This window comes from Thunnus thynnus, chromosome 13 (assembly GCF_963924715.1).
Source record: "Thunnus thynnus chromosome 13, fThuThy2.1, whole genome shotgun sequence".
In the NCBI taxonomy this organism is placed as follows: Eukaryota; Metazoa; Chordata; class Actinopteri; order Scombriformes; family Scombridae; genus Thunnus; species Thunnus thynnus.
The window spans coordinates 31,222,515-31,241,150 of record NC_089529.1 but is presented as its reverse complement, the minus strand read 5'-3'; the positions used below and the strand labels follow the sequence as shown (position 1 = coordinate 31,241,150).

General features: G+C 39.8%; 1 protein-coding gene across 1 annotated transcript in view; it reads left to right on the top strand.

The window, feature by feature from the left end:
• The window catches only part of camk2a (calcium/calmodulin-dependent protein kinase II alpha), a 35,438-nt gene that overhangs the window by 8,593 nt on the left and 8,209 nt on the right, over positions 1-18,636 (top strand). Inside the window, exons 3-17 of the mRNA XM_067609054.1 lie at positions 2,807-2,866; positions 8,216-8,270; positions 9,123-9,188; positions 12,248-12,320; positions 12,430-12,532; positions 12,938-13,021; positions 13,571-13,665; positions 13,783-13,905; positions 13,991-14,074; positions 14,607-14,649; positions 17,565-17,605; positions 17,778-17,826; positions 17,979-18,054; positions 18,136-18,230; positions 18,343-18,571. Of these exons, the coding sequence (XP_067465155.1) occupies positions 2,807-2,866; positions 8,216-8,270; positions 9,123-9,188; positions 12,248-12,320; positions 12,430-12,532; positions 12,938-13,021; positions 13,571-13,665; positions 13,783-13,905; positions 13,991-14,074; positions 14,607-14,649; positions 17,565-17,605; positions 17,778-17,826; positions 17,979-18,054; positions 18,136-18,230; positions 18,343-18,571 (1,276 nt within the window). The remainder of the gene's footprint in view (positions 1-2,806; positions 2,867-8,215; positions 8,271-9,122; positions 9,189-12,247; positions 12,321-12,429; positions 12,533-12,937; positions 13,022-13,570; positions 13,666-13,782; positions 13,906-13,990; positions 14,075-14,606; positions 14,650-17,564; positions 17,606-17,777; positions 17,827-17,978; positions 18,055-18,135; positions 18,231-18,342; positions 18,572-18,636) is intronic.

Here is an 18,636-nt window from a genome sequence, read left to right as displayed (position 1 = left end):
GATGAAACGTCTCATTGACTATTTATACACAAACACTAATTACAGTCAAACAAGTCACAGGTGTGGAAACTTGTGTCTATATTATCAGGTCATCTATAGATATATATTGAAACAATTTTTAAAGCAGTGGTTCCAGCTCCCCAAGTTTGACTATTTTCTGCTTTTCCTTCTCTATAAATAAACTGGCTCTTTTTGGACTGTTGGTTGGACAAATTAAGACCTTTATAAAAGTCTCCATGAACTCTGAGAAGTTGTGATGGCAACAAACTCTCTGAATTAAATGACATTGTGTCATTTAATTCGGAGAATTCACTGCTGCTGAATCAATGTGCTTTATGATGTGGTTAAAGAAGGGTTAAGTTTAGAGAAATGTGGTTTGGGTTAAAATAAATTCTTAGTTGAAGTTAGAAGGCGATGGTAGTTTTTTAAACAGAGTTGACTGTTGATTGTAAACAGGAGAACAGTGATCTCTGGAGTTTAAGTCTGATGTTGACCTCCTCCCTTTGTGGACTTTGTCTCTGTAATAACGTCACCTGACTTCCTCCTTTGCCCCGTCACTGAAGGGAGCTGTCGCTGCAACGTAAACATGTTAATTACAGGCTGAGACGACTGATTCTGTTGTTTCTGAAGTTTGATAAAAAAGCAACGAGTGGACCCAAACACAGCACACTGAGACAGGGAAAAATGATTTATTGCAAAACTTAGATCCATCAGTGTGAGTGACGGTTAAGTGGTGGGTTGGAGAGGCAGGAGAGCACTGAAGGCGGGCTGAGCAGAGTGGAGCAGCAGGGAGCGATGAACCTGTGGCTGAGCAGGCAGGAGTGGAGCTTCACGTGGCCGTGGAGAGTAGGCAGGTAGACGGAGGGCCGGAGTGAGCGTGACTGTAGAGGAGTCTTGGCAGGCAGGCAGATGACTGTTGAACGGACCAAGCCGGCAGGCACACGAGGAGGAGTTCTGGAGCACCGGGAGACATAAAATACTTAAAGAGCAAAAAACACAGAGGAAAGTTGGGCATCTAACTACCACCACGGGTAACAGAACAAAGACTGGCAGGAGAGCCAGGGTGAATATACTGTCAGGTGTGCCAGTCGCAGGTTGAGCAGGAGGAGGAGGAGGAGGAGGAGGAGGAGGAGGAGGAGCCACGTCCATGGACACACAGGAACACAGAGAGACAGATGGAAGAACCAGAAACACAGGGAGAAAACACTGCAATCATAGCGAGAGCCATGACAGTAGCCCCCCGCTCCCTTCCCCCCGCAACGGGAGCCTGCAGGCGACCCACCAGGCTTGTCCTGATGGCGCCGATGGAACTCTCTAATGAGAGTGGAGTCCACGATAAAGCAGCGAGGGACCCAAGAACGATCATCTGCACTGTAAACCCTCCCAGTTCACCAAATATTGGAGACCCAATAATGGCGCAAATCCAACATCCTTCAGACATCGTAGGCAGGGTAGTTATTGATGATCCAGGCAGGTGGAGGGGGATTGGCAAGAGGGCACAATCTACTGGAAGACACTGGTTTTAACTGGGAAACATGGAGAGATAGGTGTACCTCATGGTTTTCGGAAGTCTCCGACAATTGAAGGATTAATAGCGTATCAAGGTGAGAGTTTCTTAGATTCTCTCTTTTAAGGGATGTCTTTGGAACACCAACCAAACCTTCTGACCTGGGACGTAGTTGGAGGCCGGGCTTCGGTGACGGGTCTCTCTCCAAACCTTGCGGCCGCATCGAAGTGAAGAAAAGGACACAGCAGTCTCCCCTTCCTGTGCAGGAAACAGTGGTGGTCGGTAGCCGAGGGAACACTCAAAAGGTGAAATACCAGTGGCAGCGGAAGAACAGGGACTGTGAGTGTACTTGATCCAAACTAGCTGGGTGCTCCAGGAGGACGGGTTGGAGGCTGTGACGCAGTGGAGAGCCGCTTCCAGGCCTCGGTTGGTCCTTTCAGTCTGATCGCTGGTTTGAGGAGGCGGAGGAGAGGAAGTTTGAGAAAGGGGTCAGCTGATTTGCAATTGTCTCAACAACTCTGCCAGTGTGTGTTACCTGAACACCCACGGATTGTTGAGTCTCCATAAGGCCCCGGAGACCCCGGTGATGTCCCTGAGGAGGTTGCCGTGGGAGGAGAAGCCATTTGAAGGGAGTCGGCGGCTGCTGGGTCCATGTTTAGGCCAAATCATTCTGTCAGGAAAACAGCAACGAGTGGACTCAAGAGACAGACGGGGAGAAAACTGGATCATTGTGAGAGCCATGAAAGGAGAAGCCTTCAGTTAGTGTTTACTCTGGTTTCTCCGGTTTATAAACGACATGTTTCTATCAGTGATTTATACATTTTGTTGTAGATAATGAACATTTGATTTTGGGACTTTTTCTCTGTTTGGAAATGTATCTCTGCTCCTGACTGGTATGAATTCATGGAGTCTTGTGGCTCATGCAGGCCGAGTATATTTAATAAAAATTTCACTATTTCATTCATTCATTAGAAAATCCACGTCTGAAAAGTAACTATAACTGTGAAATAAAGTGGAATAAAAAGTGAACTCCCAAGATGCAATTCATTAACAAACATCCAATCACAGAGCTTCATGTTCTGGCAAATGAGGAGTCTTCTTCTCCGTAACAGCTGCAGCCGAGGATCATGGGTATTGTAGTGTTTAAAGGCAGATGAGAGTTTCTGTGTTCAGTAGTATTGATTGACAGGTGAGATATCCAATCAGGAGGCAGAACTCAGACCATGTGGGCTCTCTGTGTGCATCAATACCTGATCAATAACTCTGATCAGTAATATCTGTGTTTCTGTCTGCTGTCAGATCATCAGAAGCTGGACCGCGAAGCCCGAATCTGTCGTTTACTGAAACACCCCAACATCGGTGAGTACTACTGCAAATACTACTACTGTTATTACTGCAAATACTACTACTAATACTGCTACTGCAAGTACTACTACTGTTATTACTGCTAATATTACTACTACTGTTATTACTGCAAATACTACTACTAATACTGCTACTGCAAATACTACTACTGTTATTACTGCAAATACTACTACTGTTATTACTGCAAATACTACTACTGTTATTACTGCAAATACTACTACTAATACTGCTACTGCAAATACTACTACTGTTATTACTGCAAATACTACTACTGTTATTACTGCAAATACTACTACTGTTATTACTGCTAATACTACTACTGTTATTACTGCAAATACTACTACTGTTATTACTGCAAATACTACTACTAATACTGCAAATACTACTACTGTTATTACTGCAAATACTACTACTGTTATCACTGCAAATACTACTACTGTTATCACTGCTAATACTACTACTGTTATTACTGCAAATACTACTACTGTTATTACTGCAAATACTACTACTAATACTGCTACTGCAAATACTACTACTGTTATTACTGCAAATACTACTACTGTTATTACTGCAAATACTACTACTAATACTGCTACTGCAAATACTACTACTGTTATTACTGCAAATACTACTACTGTTATTACTGCAAATACTACTACTGTTATTACTGCTAATACTACTACTGTTATTACTGCAAATACTACTACTGTTATTACTGCAAATACTACTACTAATACTGCAAATACTACTACTGTTATTACTGCAAATACTACTACTGTTATCACTGCAAATACTACTACTGTTATCACTGCTAATACTACTACTGTTATTACTGCAAATACTACTACTGTTATTACTGCAAATACTACTACTGTTATTACTGCTAATACTACTACTGTTATTACTGCAAATACTACTACTGTTATTACTGCAAATACTACTACTGTTATTACTGCTAATACTACTACTGTTATTACTGCTAATACTACTACTGTTATTACTGCAAATACTACTACTGTTATTACTGCTAATACTACTACTAATACTGCAAATACTACTACTGTTATTACTGCAAGTACTACTACTGTTATTACTGCTAATACTACTACTGTTATCACTGCTAATACTACTACTAATACTGCTACTACAAGTACTATTACTGCTCTTACTGCAAATACTACTACTGTTATTACTGCAAATACTACTACTGTTATTACTGCTAATATTACTACTACTGCAAGTACAAATACAAGTACTACTGTTATTACTGCAAATACTACTGCCGTTATTACTGCTAATACTACTACTGATTCTCTACTTGTATATTCTTGACTACTACTTCTGTACTACTGCTACTACTACTGATACTACTAGCACTGTTTGTACTACTACTGCTACCACAATACTACTACCTCTACCACTAGTACTCTAACTCTACTGCTACTATATGAGCAGCTGCTGCTGTTACTACTAGAACTGTGTACTAATACTGCTGCAGCTACTATGACCACTACATCCCTGCGTGTACTGTTACTGCGTTGTATACTGTGTACTCTGTCAGTACTACAGTCTGTCTCAGGCGTTATTTGGCTCTCGATGACTTTGGATTAAAAATGGATGACAAGGATGATGATGATGATGATGATGATGATGAATTATGGAGCTGTTGGCGTTACCAACGGCAACCAGAGCATAATCACTAATTCATGAGGAGATATAATTACCACGGAGACGAGAGACAAAGAGGACGGAGAGGTTTTCCTCCGACTCTCTGATCTCAACACGTCAACAACTCACAGCCTCGACTGCAGTAAAAATACTCCGATACAAGAAAAGTACTCAGGATTCAGTAAAAAGTACTGCAGACCGTCCTCTCATCAGCTCTCAGAATGATCAGAGCTGTTTGAAAATGGAAACCGTGAGCAGCTGCAGTCGATATTTATGACAGATTCTATAAAAATATAGAATTTAGTTTGTGTAAAAAGACACACGTGTGATGTGAAGATATGACTCATAACTAATAAACTAAACGGTCTAAAAATCAATAAAATACAACAACAAACATTCACTCAGAGTAACTTTACTGCATCAGAGAGGTCAGAGGTCAACATCAAAACCAACAAATAACCAGCTCAGATACTTTACGTCAATAAAAACTCCTTCATTCAAAATTTAAATATGGAAATATCTCAAATCTGCACTTAAAATCTGTTCAGTAGCTGAATAAATGTACTTCGATCTGTAAAGTACTGCTGAGGAAGTATTCAGATCCTTTACCGCAGTAAAAGAGCATAAGTATTATGAGCTTGATGTAGTTAAAGTATTGCAGTAAAAGTACATAAGTATTATGAGCTTGATGTAGTTAAAGTATTGCAGTAAAAGTACATAAGTATTATGAGCTTGATGTAGTTAAAGTATTGCAGTAAAAGTACATAAGTATTATGAGCTTGATGTAGTTAAAGTATTGCAGTAAAAGTACATAAGTATTATGAGCTTGATGTAGTTAAAGTATTGCAGTAAAAGTACATAAGTATTATGAGCTTGATGTAGTTAAAGTATTGCAGTAAAAGTAGTGGTTTGGTCCCTCTGACTGATATATTATTATATATGACATCATTAGATTATTAATAGTGAAGCATCAGTGTTAGAGCAGCATGTTACTGTTGTAGCTGCTGGAGGTGGAGCTAGTTTACACTACTTTATATACAGTTAGCTAGTTTAGTCCAGTGGTTCCCAACCTAGGGGTCGGGCCCCTCCAAAGGGTCAGCAGATAAATCTGAGGGGTGGTGAGATGATTAATGGGAGAGGAAAGAAGAAAAAACAAAGTTCTGATACACAAATCTGTTTTCAGTTTTTGGACTTTTTCTCTAATCTTTGATTTTTGCTGAAATATTGGATCATTTAAACATTTATTGAAATGAAAGCATGTGAGAAGTTTAGAGGGAAAAATCACTATTTGGTGGAGCTGTTAACAACTCATAGACATGTGAAATGTGACCCCGACTACACACTGCTTTTTGTAAGACGTCAAAAGCCAAAAAGGTTGGAAACCACTGGTTTCATCTTTAACAATGTGTTGTATTTTAAAAGCTTGTTATATTATCCATTGTGTCAAATCTTCATCTGAAAAGTAACTAAAGCTGTTAAATAAATGTAGTGGAGTAGAAAGTACAATATTTCCCTCTGAAATGTAGAAAGTAGCATCACATGGAAATACTCCAGTAAAGTACAAGTACCTCTAACTGTACTTGAGTAAATGTTATTTTCCACTGCTGACAGCTGATGTCTGTAAGTGTCGGAGGTGAACAGGTGGGTGTAGAATATAAAACGCTGCAGATTTTTCACAATTAGAAGACAAAATTACTGAATCTTATCCGGCCTGAATGCTACCACAGAAGAAGAAGATGCTAAAGTCGATGCAAAAACAATAAAAAACAATGAAAATGTGTCCATCAAACCAAATGTATTATCTCAGCTCTCAGTCAGGACGATTCTCTCTAGAAAAAGATGCAGTGACAGTGAATCTACTGAGAGATCATTTCCTGTCTTGAAACGTGTGTTTAGTGTTTAAAACTCTTCTACAGTGAGATGAAACACTCTCAGCTGTGAGGGAAAATCTGATCTAATCCACCAAAAAAACAAACTCTGTCTTTATTAAAGAGGAAACAAACTGAACCAGAGTCAGTCAGGTGTTCAAACATGACCTCATGAGGACCCAACCGGCCAATCAGGGGGCTGCAGCCGAACTGAGCATCCAATCAGAGCTCTGTGTGGGCAGGTGATGCTCTACAGATACTGAGGAGTGTTACGTAACTCTGTGTGTGTGTGTGTGTGTGTGTGTGTTGCTAAGCAACAATGTCCTTAGGTGAAGGCATCAAAACCCTCTCTCCTCCTACACACACACACACACACACACACACACACACACACACACACACACACACACACACACACACACACACACACAGACACACACACACACCTGTGTGAAAGCACTCAAAAAGAACTAATCAGGTTTTTCTCTCGAAACTCCTACACAGTACAGCAGAGGGATTTGATGTGTGTGTGTGTGTGTGTGTGTGTGTGTGTGTGCGTGTGTGTGTGTGTGTGTGTGTGTGGGCAGCTTCTTCTTCTCTTTCCTCTGTTATATATCCTGTTATACAATATACGCAGGAACAGACAGACGCAGCTTCAGTAAGTTATCATCACAGTCCAACATGGAGGCGGCGTTCAGGAAATCATCCGTCAGCCAGCGTGTGAAGCTTCTCTTCAGTTCTCAGACTGACTCGACTTATTAAATGTTTCATCAGCTGTTTTAAACATATAAAGCTCCATCAGACAGGATGACGTCACAGAGGAGGACTGAAACTAACGAGCATCAGTCGATACTGAAGCTTCCTTCCAGTCTGATCACCAACACGCAGCCAAACCACCAAAACACTTCATAATGTCTGAAAAATAAACAGACAACAGGAAGCGTTGCATAAATGATGAACTCTTATCTTGGAAGTTTGAATGATTTGTCACATAAATCAGTATTTTATTATAGAACAAGACATTTTTACTGTACTGACTGTACTAAAGTATCTGTAACAAGAATGACTCAGAAATGCAGCAGTTTGCTTCAGTATTCTTTGCATTTAGTGGTTTAATTGTGGAAAAATAAAAAGTTGAAACAAAAAAAGACAAATTCCTGAAATTCCAGGCTGCAATAATGATTAATAACGACAAAAACCCATCAACAACATGTCGTATAATCACTGCTGTACAGTACTGTGAAGGTTCTAGTTCTCATCAACATCACGTCTTCAGGAGAAATGTCTCCTCAGCCGCATGCATGACCACGTCTGGTCATGTGGATGAAGGTCATAAACCTTCACGCGGAGGAAGACTCCTCTATGGGGTTTAGGAAGAGGAGCATGAAGGCAGGAGTAGTACTGAGCACATGATGGAGAACCACATCATCCCACACAACTCTGTCTTCCACCGGCACAGATCCGTGATCCAGATCATCCATCTCCTCTCCCATTAATCATCTCACCACCCCTCAGATTCAGATTTATCTGCTGACCCTTTGGAGGGGCCCGACCCCTAGGTTGGGAACCAGTGGACTAAACTAGCTAACTGTATATAAAGTAGTGTAAACTAGCTCCACCTCCAGCAGCTACAACAGTAACATGCTGCTCTAACACTGATGCTTCACTATTAATAATCTAATGATGTCATATATAATAATATATCAGTCAGAGGGACCAAACCACTACTTTTACTGCAGTAAAGTATCTGAGTACTTCTTCCATCACTAGTCGCCTGTTTGATAAACAAAACGTTTCTTTCTTGCAGTTCGGCTACATGACAGCATCTCAGAGGAGGCGCATCATTACCTCATCTTTGACCTGTGAGTTCTGTCTGTTACATATATGTGATATTATGTCATGTTACATCATGTCGTCGTGTTTTGTCACATTATGTCACATTTTTTGATGTTTTGCTTTGTTGTGATGTGTTACTTTGTATCATATTGTTACATTTCATTATTATGTATCATGTTATATTATTTATTACTTTTTTTATTTTATGTTATGATATATTTAACTGGAGTGCAATATATTTATATAATATAACATACAGCACAGCATGTATGTAACATTACACTTCATGTCTTCTTTGTTTCATGATGTTTTCTTTATTGTTATGTTTTTATTGTTAATGTTTTGTTATGTTATTGTTATTTTGTGTTGTTATGATATGTGTAACTGGAGTAATAGTGGTAAATAATATAACATAACACAATAAAACATACAGTACGACACATTACAGTTTATTATTTTAATGATATATTACATAACATTAAAATAACACTATATGCTTGTCACACTATATTTTGTTTTGTTATATTATAATACATTAATAATAATAATAATAATAATAATAATAATAATAATAATAATAATAATAATAATAATAATACATTTCATTTGTACCACACTTCTCATTCATAATGCTTCAGTATTAATAACATAAAACACAGTTATGTTGTTCTGCTTCATGTTGTGTTATTTTATATTATTATGTTATGATGTTATGTTGTTGTAGAATAAATATTGCTTTGTACATAGTTATAATTTAACATTATTGTTGTTTTTACATCACGATATTTTTGTTGTGTTGTAACTTTATATGTTGTTATTATTATCCACGTTATGTTCTGTTATGTGCATGTTAAATTAGCTGTAATGTTCTCTCTCAGGGTGACGGGCGGAGAGTTGTTTGAAGATATTGTAGCCAGAGAATATTACAGTGAAGCTGACGCCAGGTAAGAAAAACACAAACATTCATCAATCAATCATTTCATCCACTCGTCTAACTTGTGTTTCAGCCTGAACACCAGGTGACAGCAGACACACGCAGAGAGGCAGCGAGGTGTAAATCTCTAAACATTAATGGATTTTTTATTTTTAATCCAAGTGTGACAGAGCAGGTTCTCCTCCAGGTCACATGACACCTGGTCCACAATCAGCTGTTTAAAACGTAAACAAACGAGCTGAGAGACACTGTTTTATTCAGACTGAGTAACAACGAAGGTGTGAACGGCTCAGTGACAGGTGAGCTCAAATCAGCTGTCTGTTGTCATGGAAACATGAACTTGAATCACTTCTTCCTGCTCATTAGATTAGATTCAACTTTATTGTCAATGTCAAACGATTATCAAAGAAACAGTCAGCATCTAACCAGAAATGCAAGAGAAAAGTATAATTTAAGGCAGTGGAGACAATATACAGATATTATATATGTTAATATTTTAAATACGGAAACACAGAGAGGAGGTTGAACAGTGACATTGTTTGAACAGTGAAGGGGTTCTGGCTCCTGTAACGCTGCCGGATGGGAGGAGGGTGGAGGTCCATGGTTGGGATGAGACGCATCCTTGATGATGTTTCTGCCCAGCCGGCGCTCGGGGTAAATGTTCTTGATGGTGGGTAACTGGGTGCTGGTGATGCGGCACCCAGTTACCCAGGAGCTCAGGGACCAGGTGAGATCATCGGAGATGTGGATGCAGAGGAACTTGAAGCTTGACACACAGTCCATTACAACTCCGTAGACGTAGATGATGTAGACGTAGATGATGTAGATGTAGATGACGTAGATGCAGATGATGTAGATGATGTAGATGATGTAGATGTAGATGATGTAGATGTAGATGATGTAGATGTAGATGACGTAGATGTAGATGATGTAGATGATGTAGATGATGTAGATGATGTAGATGTAGATGATGTAGATGTAGATGTAGATGTAGATGACGTAGATGTAGATGTAGATGTAGATGATGTAGATGTAGATGTAGATGTAGATGATGTAGATGTAGATGACGTAGATGTAGATGTAGATGTAGATGATGTAGATGTAGATGTAGATGATGTAGATGTAGATGATGTAGATGTAGATGACGTAGATGTAGATGATGTAGATGTAGATGTGGATGTAGATGATGTAGATGTAGATGATGTAGATGTAGATGTAGATGTAGATGATGTAGATGTAGATGATGTAGATGTAGATGTAGATGTAGATGTAGATGACGTAGATGTAGATGTAGATGATGTAGATGTAGATGACGTAGATGTAGATGATGTAGATGTAGATGTAGATGATATAGATGTAGATGTAGATGTAGATGTAGATGTAGATGATGTAGATGTAGATGTAGATGATGTAGATGTAGATGATGTAGACGTAGATGTTGATGATGTAGATGTAGATGATGTAGATGTAGATGATGTAGATGTAGATGTAGATGATATAGATGTAGATGTTGATGTAGATGTAGATGATGTAGATGTAGATGTAGATGATGTAGATGTAGATGATGTAGACGTAGATGTTGATGATGTAGATGAAGATGATGTAGATGTAGATGATGTAGATGTAGATGTAGATGATGTAGATGTAGATGTAGATGATGTAGATGTAGATGATGTAGATGTAGATGTAGATGTAGATGATGTAGACGTAGATGTAGATGATGTAGATGTAGATGAAGATGTAGATGATGAAGATGTAGATGATTTAGATGTAGATGATGTAGATGTAGATGATGTAGACGTAGATGTAGATGATGTAGATGTAGATGTTGATGATGTAGATGTAGATGAAGATGATGTAGATGTAGATGATGTAGATGTAGATGTAGATGATGTAGATGTAGATGATGTAGATGTAGATGATGTAGATGATGTAGATGTAGATGTAGATGTAGATGATGTAGACGTAGATGATGTAGATGTAGATGTAGATGATGTAGATGTAGATGATGTAGATGTAGATGTAGATGATGTAGATGTAGATGATGTAGATGTAGATGATGTAGATGATGTAGATGTAGATGTAGATGTAGATGAAGATGATGTAGATGTAGATGATGTAGATGTAGATGTAGATGATGTAGATGTAGATGATGTAGATGTAGATGTAGATGATGTAGATGTAGATGTAGATGTAGATGATGTAGACGTAGATGTAGATGATGTAGACGTAGATGTAGATGATGTAGATGTAGATGAAGATGTAGATGATGAAGATGTAGATGATTTAGATGTAGATGATGTAGATGTAGATGATGTAGACGTAGATGTAGATGATGTAGATGTAGATGTAGATGATGAAGATGTAGATGATGTAGATGTAGATGATGTAGATGTAGATGTAGATGATGAAGATGTAGATGATGTAGATGTAGATGTAGACGATTTAGATGTAGATGATGTAGATGTAGATGTAGATGATGTAGATGTAGATGTAGATGTAGATGTAGATGTAGATGTAGATGTAGATGATGAAGATGTAGATGATGTAGATGTAGATGATGTAGATGTAGATGATGTAGATGTAGATGAAGATGTAGATGATGAAGATGTAGATGATGTAGATGTAGATGATTTAGATGTAGATGATGTAGATGTAGATGTAGATGATGTAGATGTAGATGTAGATGTAGATGATGAAGATGTAGATGATGTAGATGTAGATGATTTAGATGTAGATGATGTAGATGTAGATGTAGATGTAGATGATGTAGATGTAGATGATTTAGACGTAGATGTAGATGACGTAGATGTAGATGAAGATGTAGATGATGTAGATGTAGATGTAGATGTAGATGATGTAGATGTAGATGTAGATGAAGATGTAGATGATGTAGACACCAGCCAGCAGCAGGTGCTGAACCTCATCCCTGTAGGTCACAGACTCAGCTCCTCATCCTCATACCACAGACACATGACCTCTGACCTCTGTGTCTCTAACCTCTGACCTCTGTGTCTCTGACCTCTGACCTCTGTGTCTCTGACCTCTGACCTCTGTGTCTCTGTACAGTCACTGTATCCAGCAGATTTTGGAGGCGGTGCTACACTGTCACCAGATGGGCGTGGTCCACAGAGACCTGAAGGTAACGTTATGACATCACTAGACAGAAACAGTCCTATTAGCATTGTTAGCCTTGCTGATGTAAACCAATGGGCAGAGCTAGCGTGTTAGCATGTGTGCTGTGTCTCCAGCCAGAGAACCTGCTGCTGGCCTCCAAGTCTAAAGGAGCGGCGGTCAAACTGGCCGACTTCGGTCTCGCCATCGAGGTGGAGGGAGACCAGCAGGCCTGGTTCGGTAAGATACTGTAGTATTACTGTAGTACTACTGTAGTATTACTACTGCTAGTACTAGTGTGACTCTGCACTCTACCTGTTGTAACTTGTTAAATTTAAGTTCATTTATTTCATTTGTATTTTATTTTAATTTATTCTTTGTTTCATTTTTATTACATTTTTCTTTATGTTTGTATATTCTACTTTTTATTCTATTTTGGTTTATTTTTAGTTTTTATGAGTTTGATGAATTGATGAAAAAAAAAAAAATTATAGTATGATTTTCCTTTTTTTAAAATTTTTTTTATTAAAGAACTACAGCATCTTACAGAAGACCACCTGGCAACACCCCGGCAACCATGCAGCAACCTGTTAACGTTTCTCTCGGTGTGTGTGTGTGTGTGTGTGTGTGTGTGTGTGTTTACAGGGTTTGCGGGGACTCCTGGTTATCTGTCTCCAGAGGTTTTGAGGAAGGATCCGTACGGCAAAGCAGTCGACCTCTGGGCCTGTGGTCAGATTCCACTGTCTTCTACTGTCTTCTACTGTCTTCTACTATCTCCTAGTCTCCTCTACTGTCTTCTAGTCTCTTTTACTGTCTTCTAGTCTCTTCTACTGTCTTCTACTGTCTTCTACTGTCTCCTAGTCTCTTCTACTGTGTTCTACTGTCTTCTACTCTCTTTTACTGTCTTCTAGTCTCTTCTACTGTCTTCTACTGTCTTCTACTGTCTTCTACTGTCTTCTACTATCTCCTAGTCTCTTCTACTGTCTTCTACTGTCTTCTACTGTCTTCTACTGTCTTCTACTGTCTCCTAGTCTCTTCTACTGTGTTCTACTGTCTTCTACTCTCTTTTACTGTCTTCTAGTCTCTTCTACTGTCTTCTACTGTCTTCTACTGTCTTCTACTGTCTTCTACTATCTTCTAGTCTCCTCTACTGTCTTCTAGTCTCTTCTACTGTCTTCTACTGTCTTCTACTGTCTTCTACTGTCTTCTACTGTCTTCTAGTCTCTTCTACTGTCTCCTGTGCTCGTGCCCTCTCAGGTGTGTTTTTTCTCCCCTCAGGTGTGATTCTCTACATCTTATTGGTCGGTTATCCTCCATTCTGGGATGAAGATCAACATCGTCTCTACCAGCAGATCAAAGCTGGAGCTTATGATGTAGGTCACATGACTGTTTACCTGTAGTGTAATGACGGAGCTCAGTCATTGGTCTGTGTGTGTGTGTTGGGGGCGGGGCTTTGCTGCTGACCTCATCCTGTCTGCCTCGTGTCCTAGTTCCCGTCTCCGGAGTGGGACACGGTGACTCCTGAAGCCAAAGACCTCATTAACAAGATGTTGACCATCAATCCGGCCAAACGCATCACAGCCGCCGAGGCGCTCAAACACCCCTGGATCTCTGTGAGTCAGCTGACCTCTGACCTCTTACCCTGCTCTGACAGATGATGATGATGATGATGATGATGATGATTGTTCTTCCTCTCAGCATCGCTCCACGGTGGCGTCCTGCATGCACAGACAGGAGACGGTCGAGTGTCTGAAGAAGTTCAACGCCAGACGGAAACTGAAGGTAGGCTGAGGTCAGAGGTCAAACAGGGGTTAACCAGAGGTCGTAGTGCATTCTGGGTATTTCTTTCTCTTTAAAACTTGTATAAAGAATTGAATATGAATGAATTAAATGTATTATGGCGTCGTTCACACAACAACAGCTGCTGCCTGTAAAAACACATGAATTCAAACAGAGAAGAACATAAAGAAACAGCTGAAGCATCTTTTACCTTCAGATCTCACTGACGGACGCTTACTGTGTTTTACAGAAAAATCTAAATAAATACTAATTAAACAATCTATCTCGTCTTATTTTCCAGCTTCTGAGATAAAGTTAGCAAGTTTAAACACGTCAAAATTAAACAGCCGTTTCAGTTTCTGCTCATCTGAGCACCAGAACATTTCAAGGTTTTGTGGAAACGATTTCATTTCCACCTCATGGCTCACATAGTTTGTTTTCCTCTGGAGTATTTCTGAGGACATAAGCTTTACTTTACCTTTAAAAGTTTTAAAATAGTTTTAATTATTAATCTTATTTGTCTGTCTTTCTTCAGGGAGCCATTTTGACCACCATGTTGGCCACCAGGAATTTCTCCGGTAAGACCAGCGGCTCGTCTCGTCGCCTGGGGGTCAGAGGTCAGAGGTCGTGTGACGCGTCAGACAGGCTGATGTTTTAAATCAAACAGCTGTTCAGTCTCCTGATTGGTTATCAGGGGTGTCACATGACCCGTAGCAGCTGTGTGTTGTGGACCTTTGACCTGCAGGTTTGTGTTCAGTAGCTGAGAGTTAAGACACACACAGTAACAGAGGAACTGACCAATCAGCTGTCGGCTTACACACAATTAACAGGTTAGCACTGTGTGTGTGTGTGTGTGTGTGTGTGTGTGTGTGTGTGTGTGTGCAGCAGCTGTCAGAACATTTCAAACACACACACACACACACACAGATCTATAGATAGCAGGAAACACTCAGGCTGCGTCCACACTGCAGCTTCAATCTGCAAACACACACACACACACACACACACACACACACACACACACACAAACACACACACATTATCACAGACGGTGTGTGTTTCTGTCAGACTACTGTACGTCTACATTAAGTCAGAAACGGATCATTCTCTCTTTCTATTGGTCTGCGTCTTTAATATCATGTGTGGAGTTTAATCAGATGTCACAGAGGGGTCATGTAATGTTTCAGCACAGGTGTTGCAGCTATTATATGAGAGTGAGACAAGTCCCAAAGATTCCCCCCCCCCCCCCCCCCCCCCCCCCCACCCCACCCCACCCACCACCACCATGTCGTCACTGCTTCCTTCACACACACACACGAGCACGCCGCCAACGCTACTTGGGAAGAAGAGAAACATGACAGAAAACAGACAACAAATGAGACTAAAAGAGAAGAAACGGATGAAATGAAGGTAAAGAAGTGAAATAAGCACTAATGAAGGAAACCAGTGAAGGAGGAACTGAGGCAGGGAGGAGCTGTAGATATAAGCTTTACTCTTTATTATTATTATTAAACCTTCTGTTACTGCAGTGACACTGTCACATCACCTGATAAACTGTGTGAGGTTATGAAACATATCAAATAAAAAACAACAAAAAGCATCAACTCCTTCAGTCATTGTCAGTCGTTAAATTGTGTCATTTCAGTATTTTTAACATTTTAAGTTATTTGTAAATATGTATTTTTTTAGTCAAAAAGCATCATGGCAGCTGGCGGATGGTTGCAGCAGCGTCATGTGTGTAAACGTGTGTTAACACTAAGATGAGAGAATCCAGCTGTTATTCTTCATATAATAGAAACGATTAGAAGATCCAAACCTTTATTTATAAAACACGATTTTAACAAACACGAGGTTTCCAAAGAGCTGCACAGCGAGATAAATAAACACAATAAAACCATGAAGGACACAATAAAATAAAATAAAATAAAAATAAGATGAACACAAATAAAATAAAATAAAATAAAATAAAATAAAATAAAATAAAATAAAATAAAATAAAAACAAATAAAATAAGATAAAATAAAAACAAATAAAATAAAATAAAATAAAATAAAATAAAATAAAATAAAATAAAATAAAATAAATAAAGTTCACTGCTCACACAAGATGCAACACGCTACGTTTCTTGCATCGAGACACTTTGACTACAGTCGTTCTGAACTTTAATCATCGATTTGTTAACGTGAAAGAAATTAATTAACAGAAATTACAACTGTACGCAAACATAACTCTTTATGTTTTGTTTTATCCTCAACTTTAAATAAACACTGAGTGTTATTATTACTGAATTAGTCATTAAATCAATTTCTGCACTTTTAGCTTTTTAATATCTTCAGATATGTGATCTGGATGATCATCGTTTATCTCCTGCTAATAAATCCACATAAAACTATCAAACTCATCAGGATCCATGTGTGTGAAATAGAGCCCTACATTTACCCTCCACCGTGTTATTAGTGTCTGAGTGTGTCAAAAGTATGTTCACTACTTCCTGCTAACAATCCCACAATGCAACGCTCCACGTTTTAAAGACACTCAACTCTACAGCTGAGTAGAGTTACGGCGTCGGCGTCGAACGTTTCTGCAAACCACAGAAACGTTGAATATCAACATTCCTACCTGTTGAATAATGATGTTTTACGGTGTGACAATGCCGTGGGTTCAGGTCCACAAAGACCACTTGGTTTGGGTTCAAATAAAAAAATAAAACATAAAAACACACCAGGTTTTGTCGAATGAAACAGGAAGTGGGCCTCGAACCGCGCTAATGCGTACGTCACGTGTTGATATTTCTGTGGTTTTTTTGCAGAAACCTGTGACGTCAACGTTTTATTCTGATTAGTTGGTGTCTGCTCACTACTGAGTAAACTGTTTAGTGTCTGTGATACAGGGAGGGGTTTCAGACGTGTTCCAGTTCAGTTTGCGGACGGAGCTCCGAAATAAAGTTTTCAGATTTATCCGGTCGGTGTGGACGCTCCGTCTGACACACAGGAATGTTTTCTGCTCTCCAACTATCTCAAGTTGTTCCTAAATTTGGCCTCGACTCTCTCTGAGTGACCCACATGTCACGCTGGGAACTCCCTCCATCTGTCTGTCTGTCTGTACTGGAACAGCTGGTCTGTGGCTTCATGCAGACAGTCGGAGGCAGGAAGCAGCGCTGGATTCAAAGTTTTAAGTTCTGGGTGATTTGTTATTTGGGATTTTTTTCCACCTGAACGTCTGACTTTTGGTTTTTATTCCTCAGTAGTGTTCTTTATTCTTTCCTTTCACATTTCTACTTGAGTTTGGAATCAGTTTTTTCTCGTCAGATTTTCCTCCTTGTTTTCGGTTGTTTGACCCTCTCGAGGACCGCAGTCGACAGACAGGCCGGTTTTGCCGAAGGGCACGTCGGCAGCGGTCGTCGGTACGATGCCTTCACTCCTCTTCTCTGCCTTTGTTCCTTTCTTTCTGACTCTGCTGCTTCTCCTTCTCTTCATTCTCATCCCTCGTTCAGGAGGAAAGAGTGGAAGCAACAAGAAGGCTGACGGAGTCAAAGTAACAACACTATTATCATCATTATTATCATTATTATTATTATTATTATTATTATTACTGTAGTTTATTAAGGTTAAATCTGTGAGTTGGACAAATAAAACAAGAGAAATCTGGTTTGTGTGACAGCTGAAAGCTCAGGAACAATTTAAACACACTCTTACTGTTGTTGTAGGAATCATCTGAGAGCACAAACACCACCATAGAGGATGAAGACACCAGAGGTGAGAACTGCTTTCATCCACAAACTTTCATTATAATTTAACCATACCGACATCTCTTCATATGAAATGTGTTGAATAAATAAAGTTTTATTGTTATTGTGAAGACCGAGCCGTCCTTACAGAGCCTGTCTCTCTGCCTGTCTGTCTCTCAGTGAGGAAACAGGACATCATTAAAGTCACTGAGCAGCTCATCGAGGCGATCAGCAACGGAGACTTCGAGAGCTACACGTATGTAACACACGGCAGATCTTATATCTTCTCCATGAAATCCTTTTCTGTCCTCTCGGTAAATCTTTTCTGTCCTCTCAGTAAAATGTGCGACCCGGCTGTGACGGCGTTCGAGCCCGAGGCGTTGGGGAATCTGGTCGAAGGCCTGGACTTCCATCGCTTTTACTTTGAGAACTGTGAGCTGAACAAAACTTCCTGCATGACTGAGTGTATTTACACACTCATCGCCACTTCGGTAAATGTCGTCCTACCTGTCCAGGTGACCGCTGTCTGTCTCTGTCTCCGCAGTGTGGTCTAAGAACAGTAAACCCGTCCACACCACCATCTTGAATCCTCACATCCACCTGGTTGGGGACGAGGCGGCCTGCATCGCTTACATCAGAGTGACGCAGTACATCGACGCCAACGGGACGCCTCGCACCGCCCAATCGGAGGAGACCAGGGTGTGGCACCGCCGGGACGGGAAGTGGCAGATCGTCCATTTCCACCGCTCAGGCTCTGCCTCCACGCTCAGCAAGTAAGAGCGAGTTAAAATCCAACTTTAATGACGCGAATATCGTGTCACCATGATCAATAAAGACT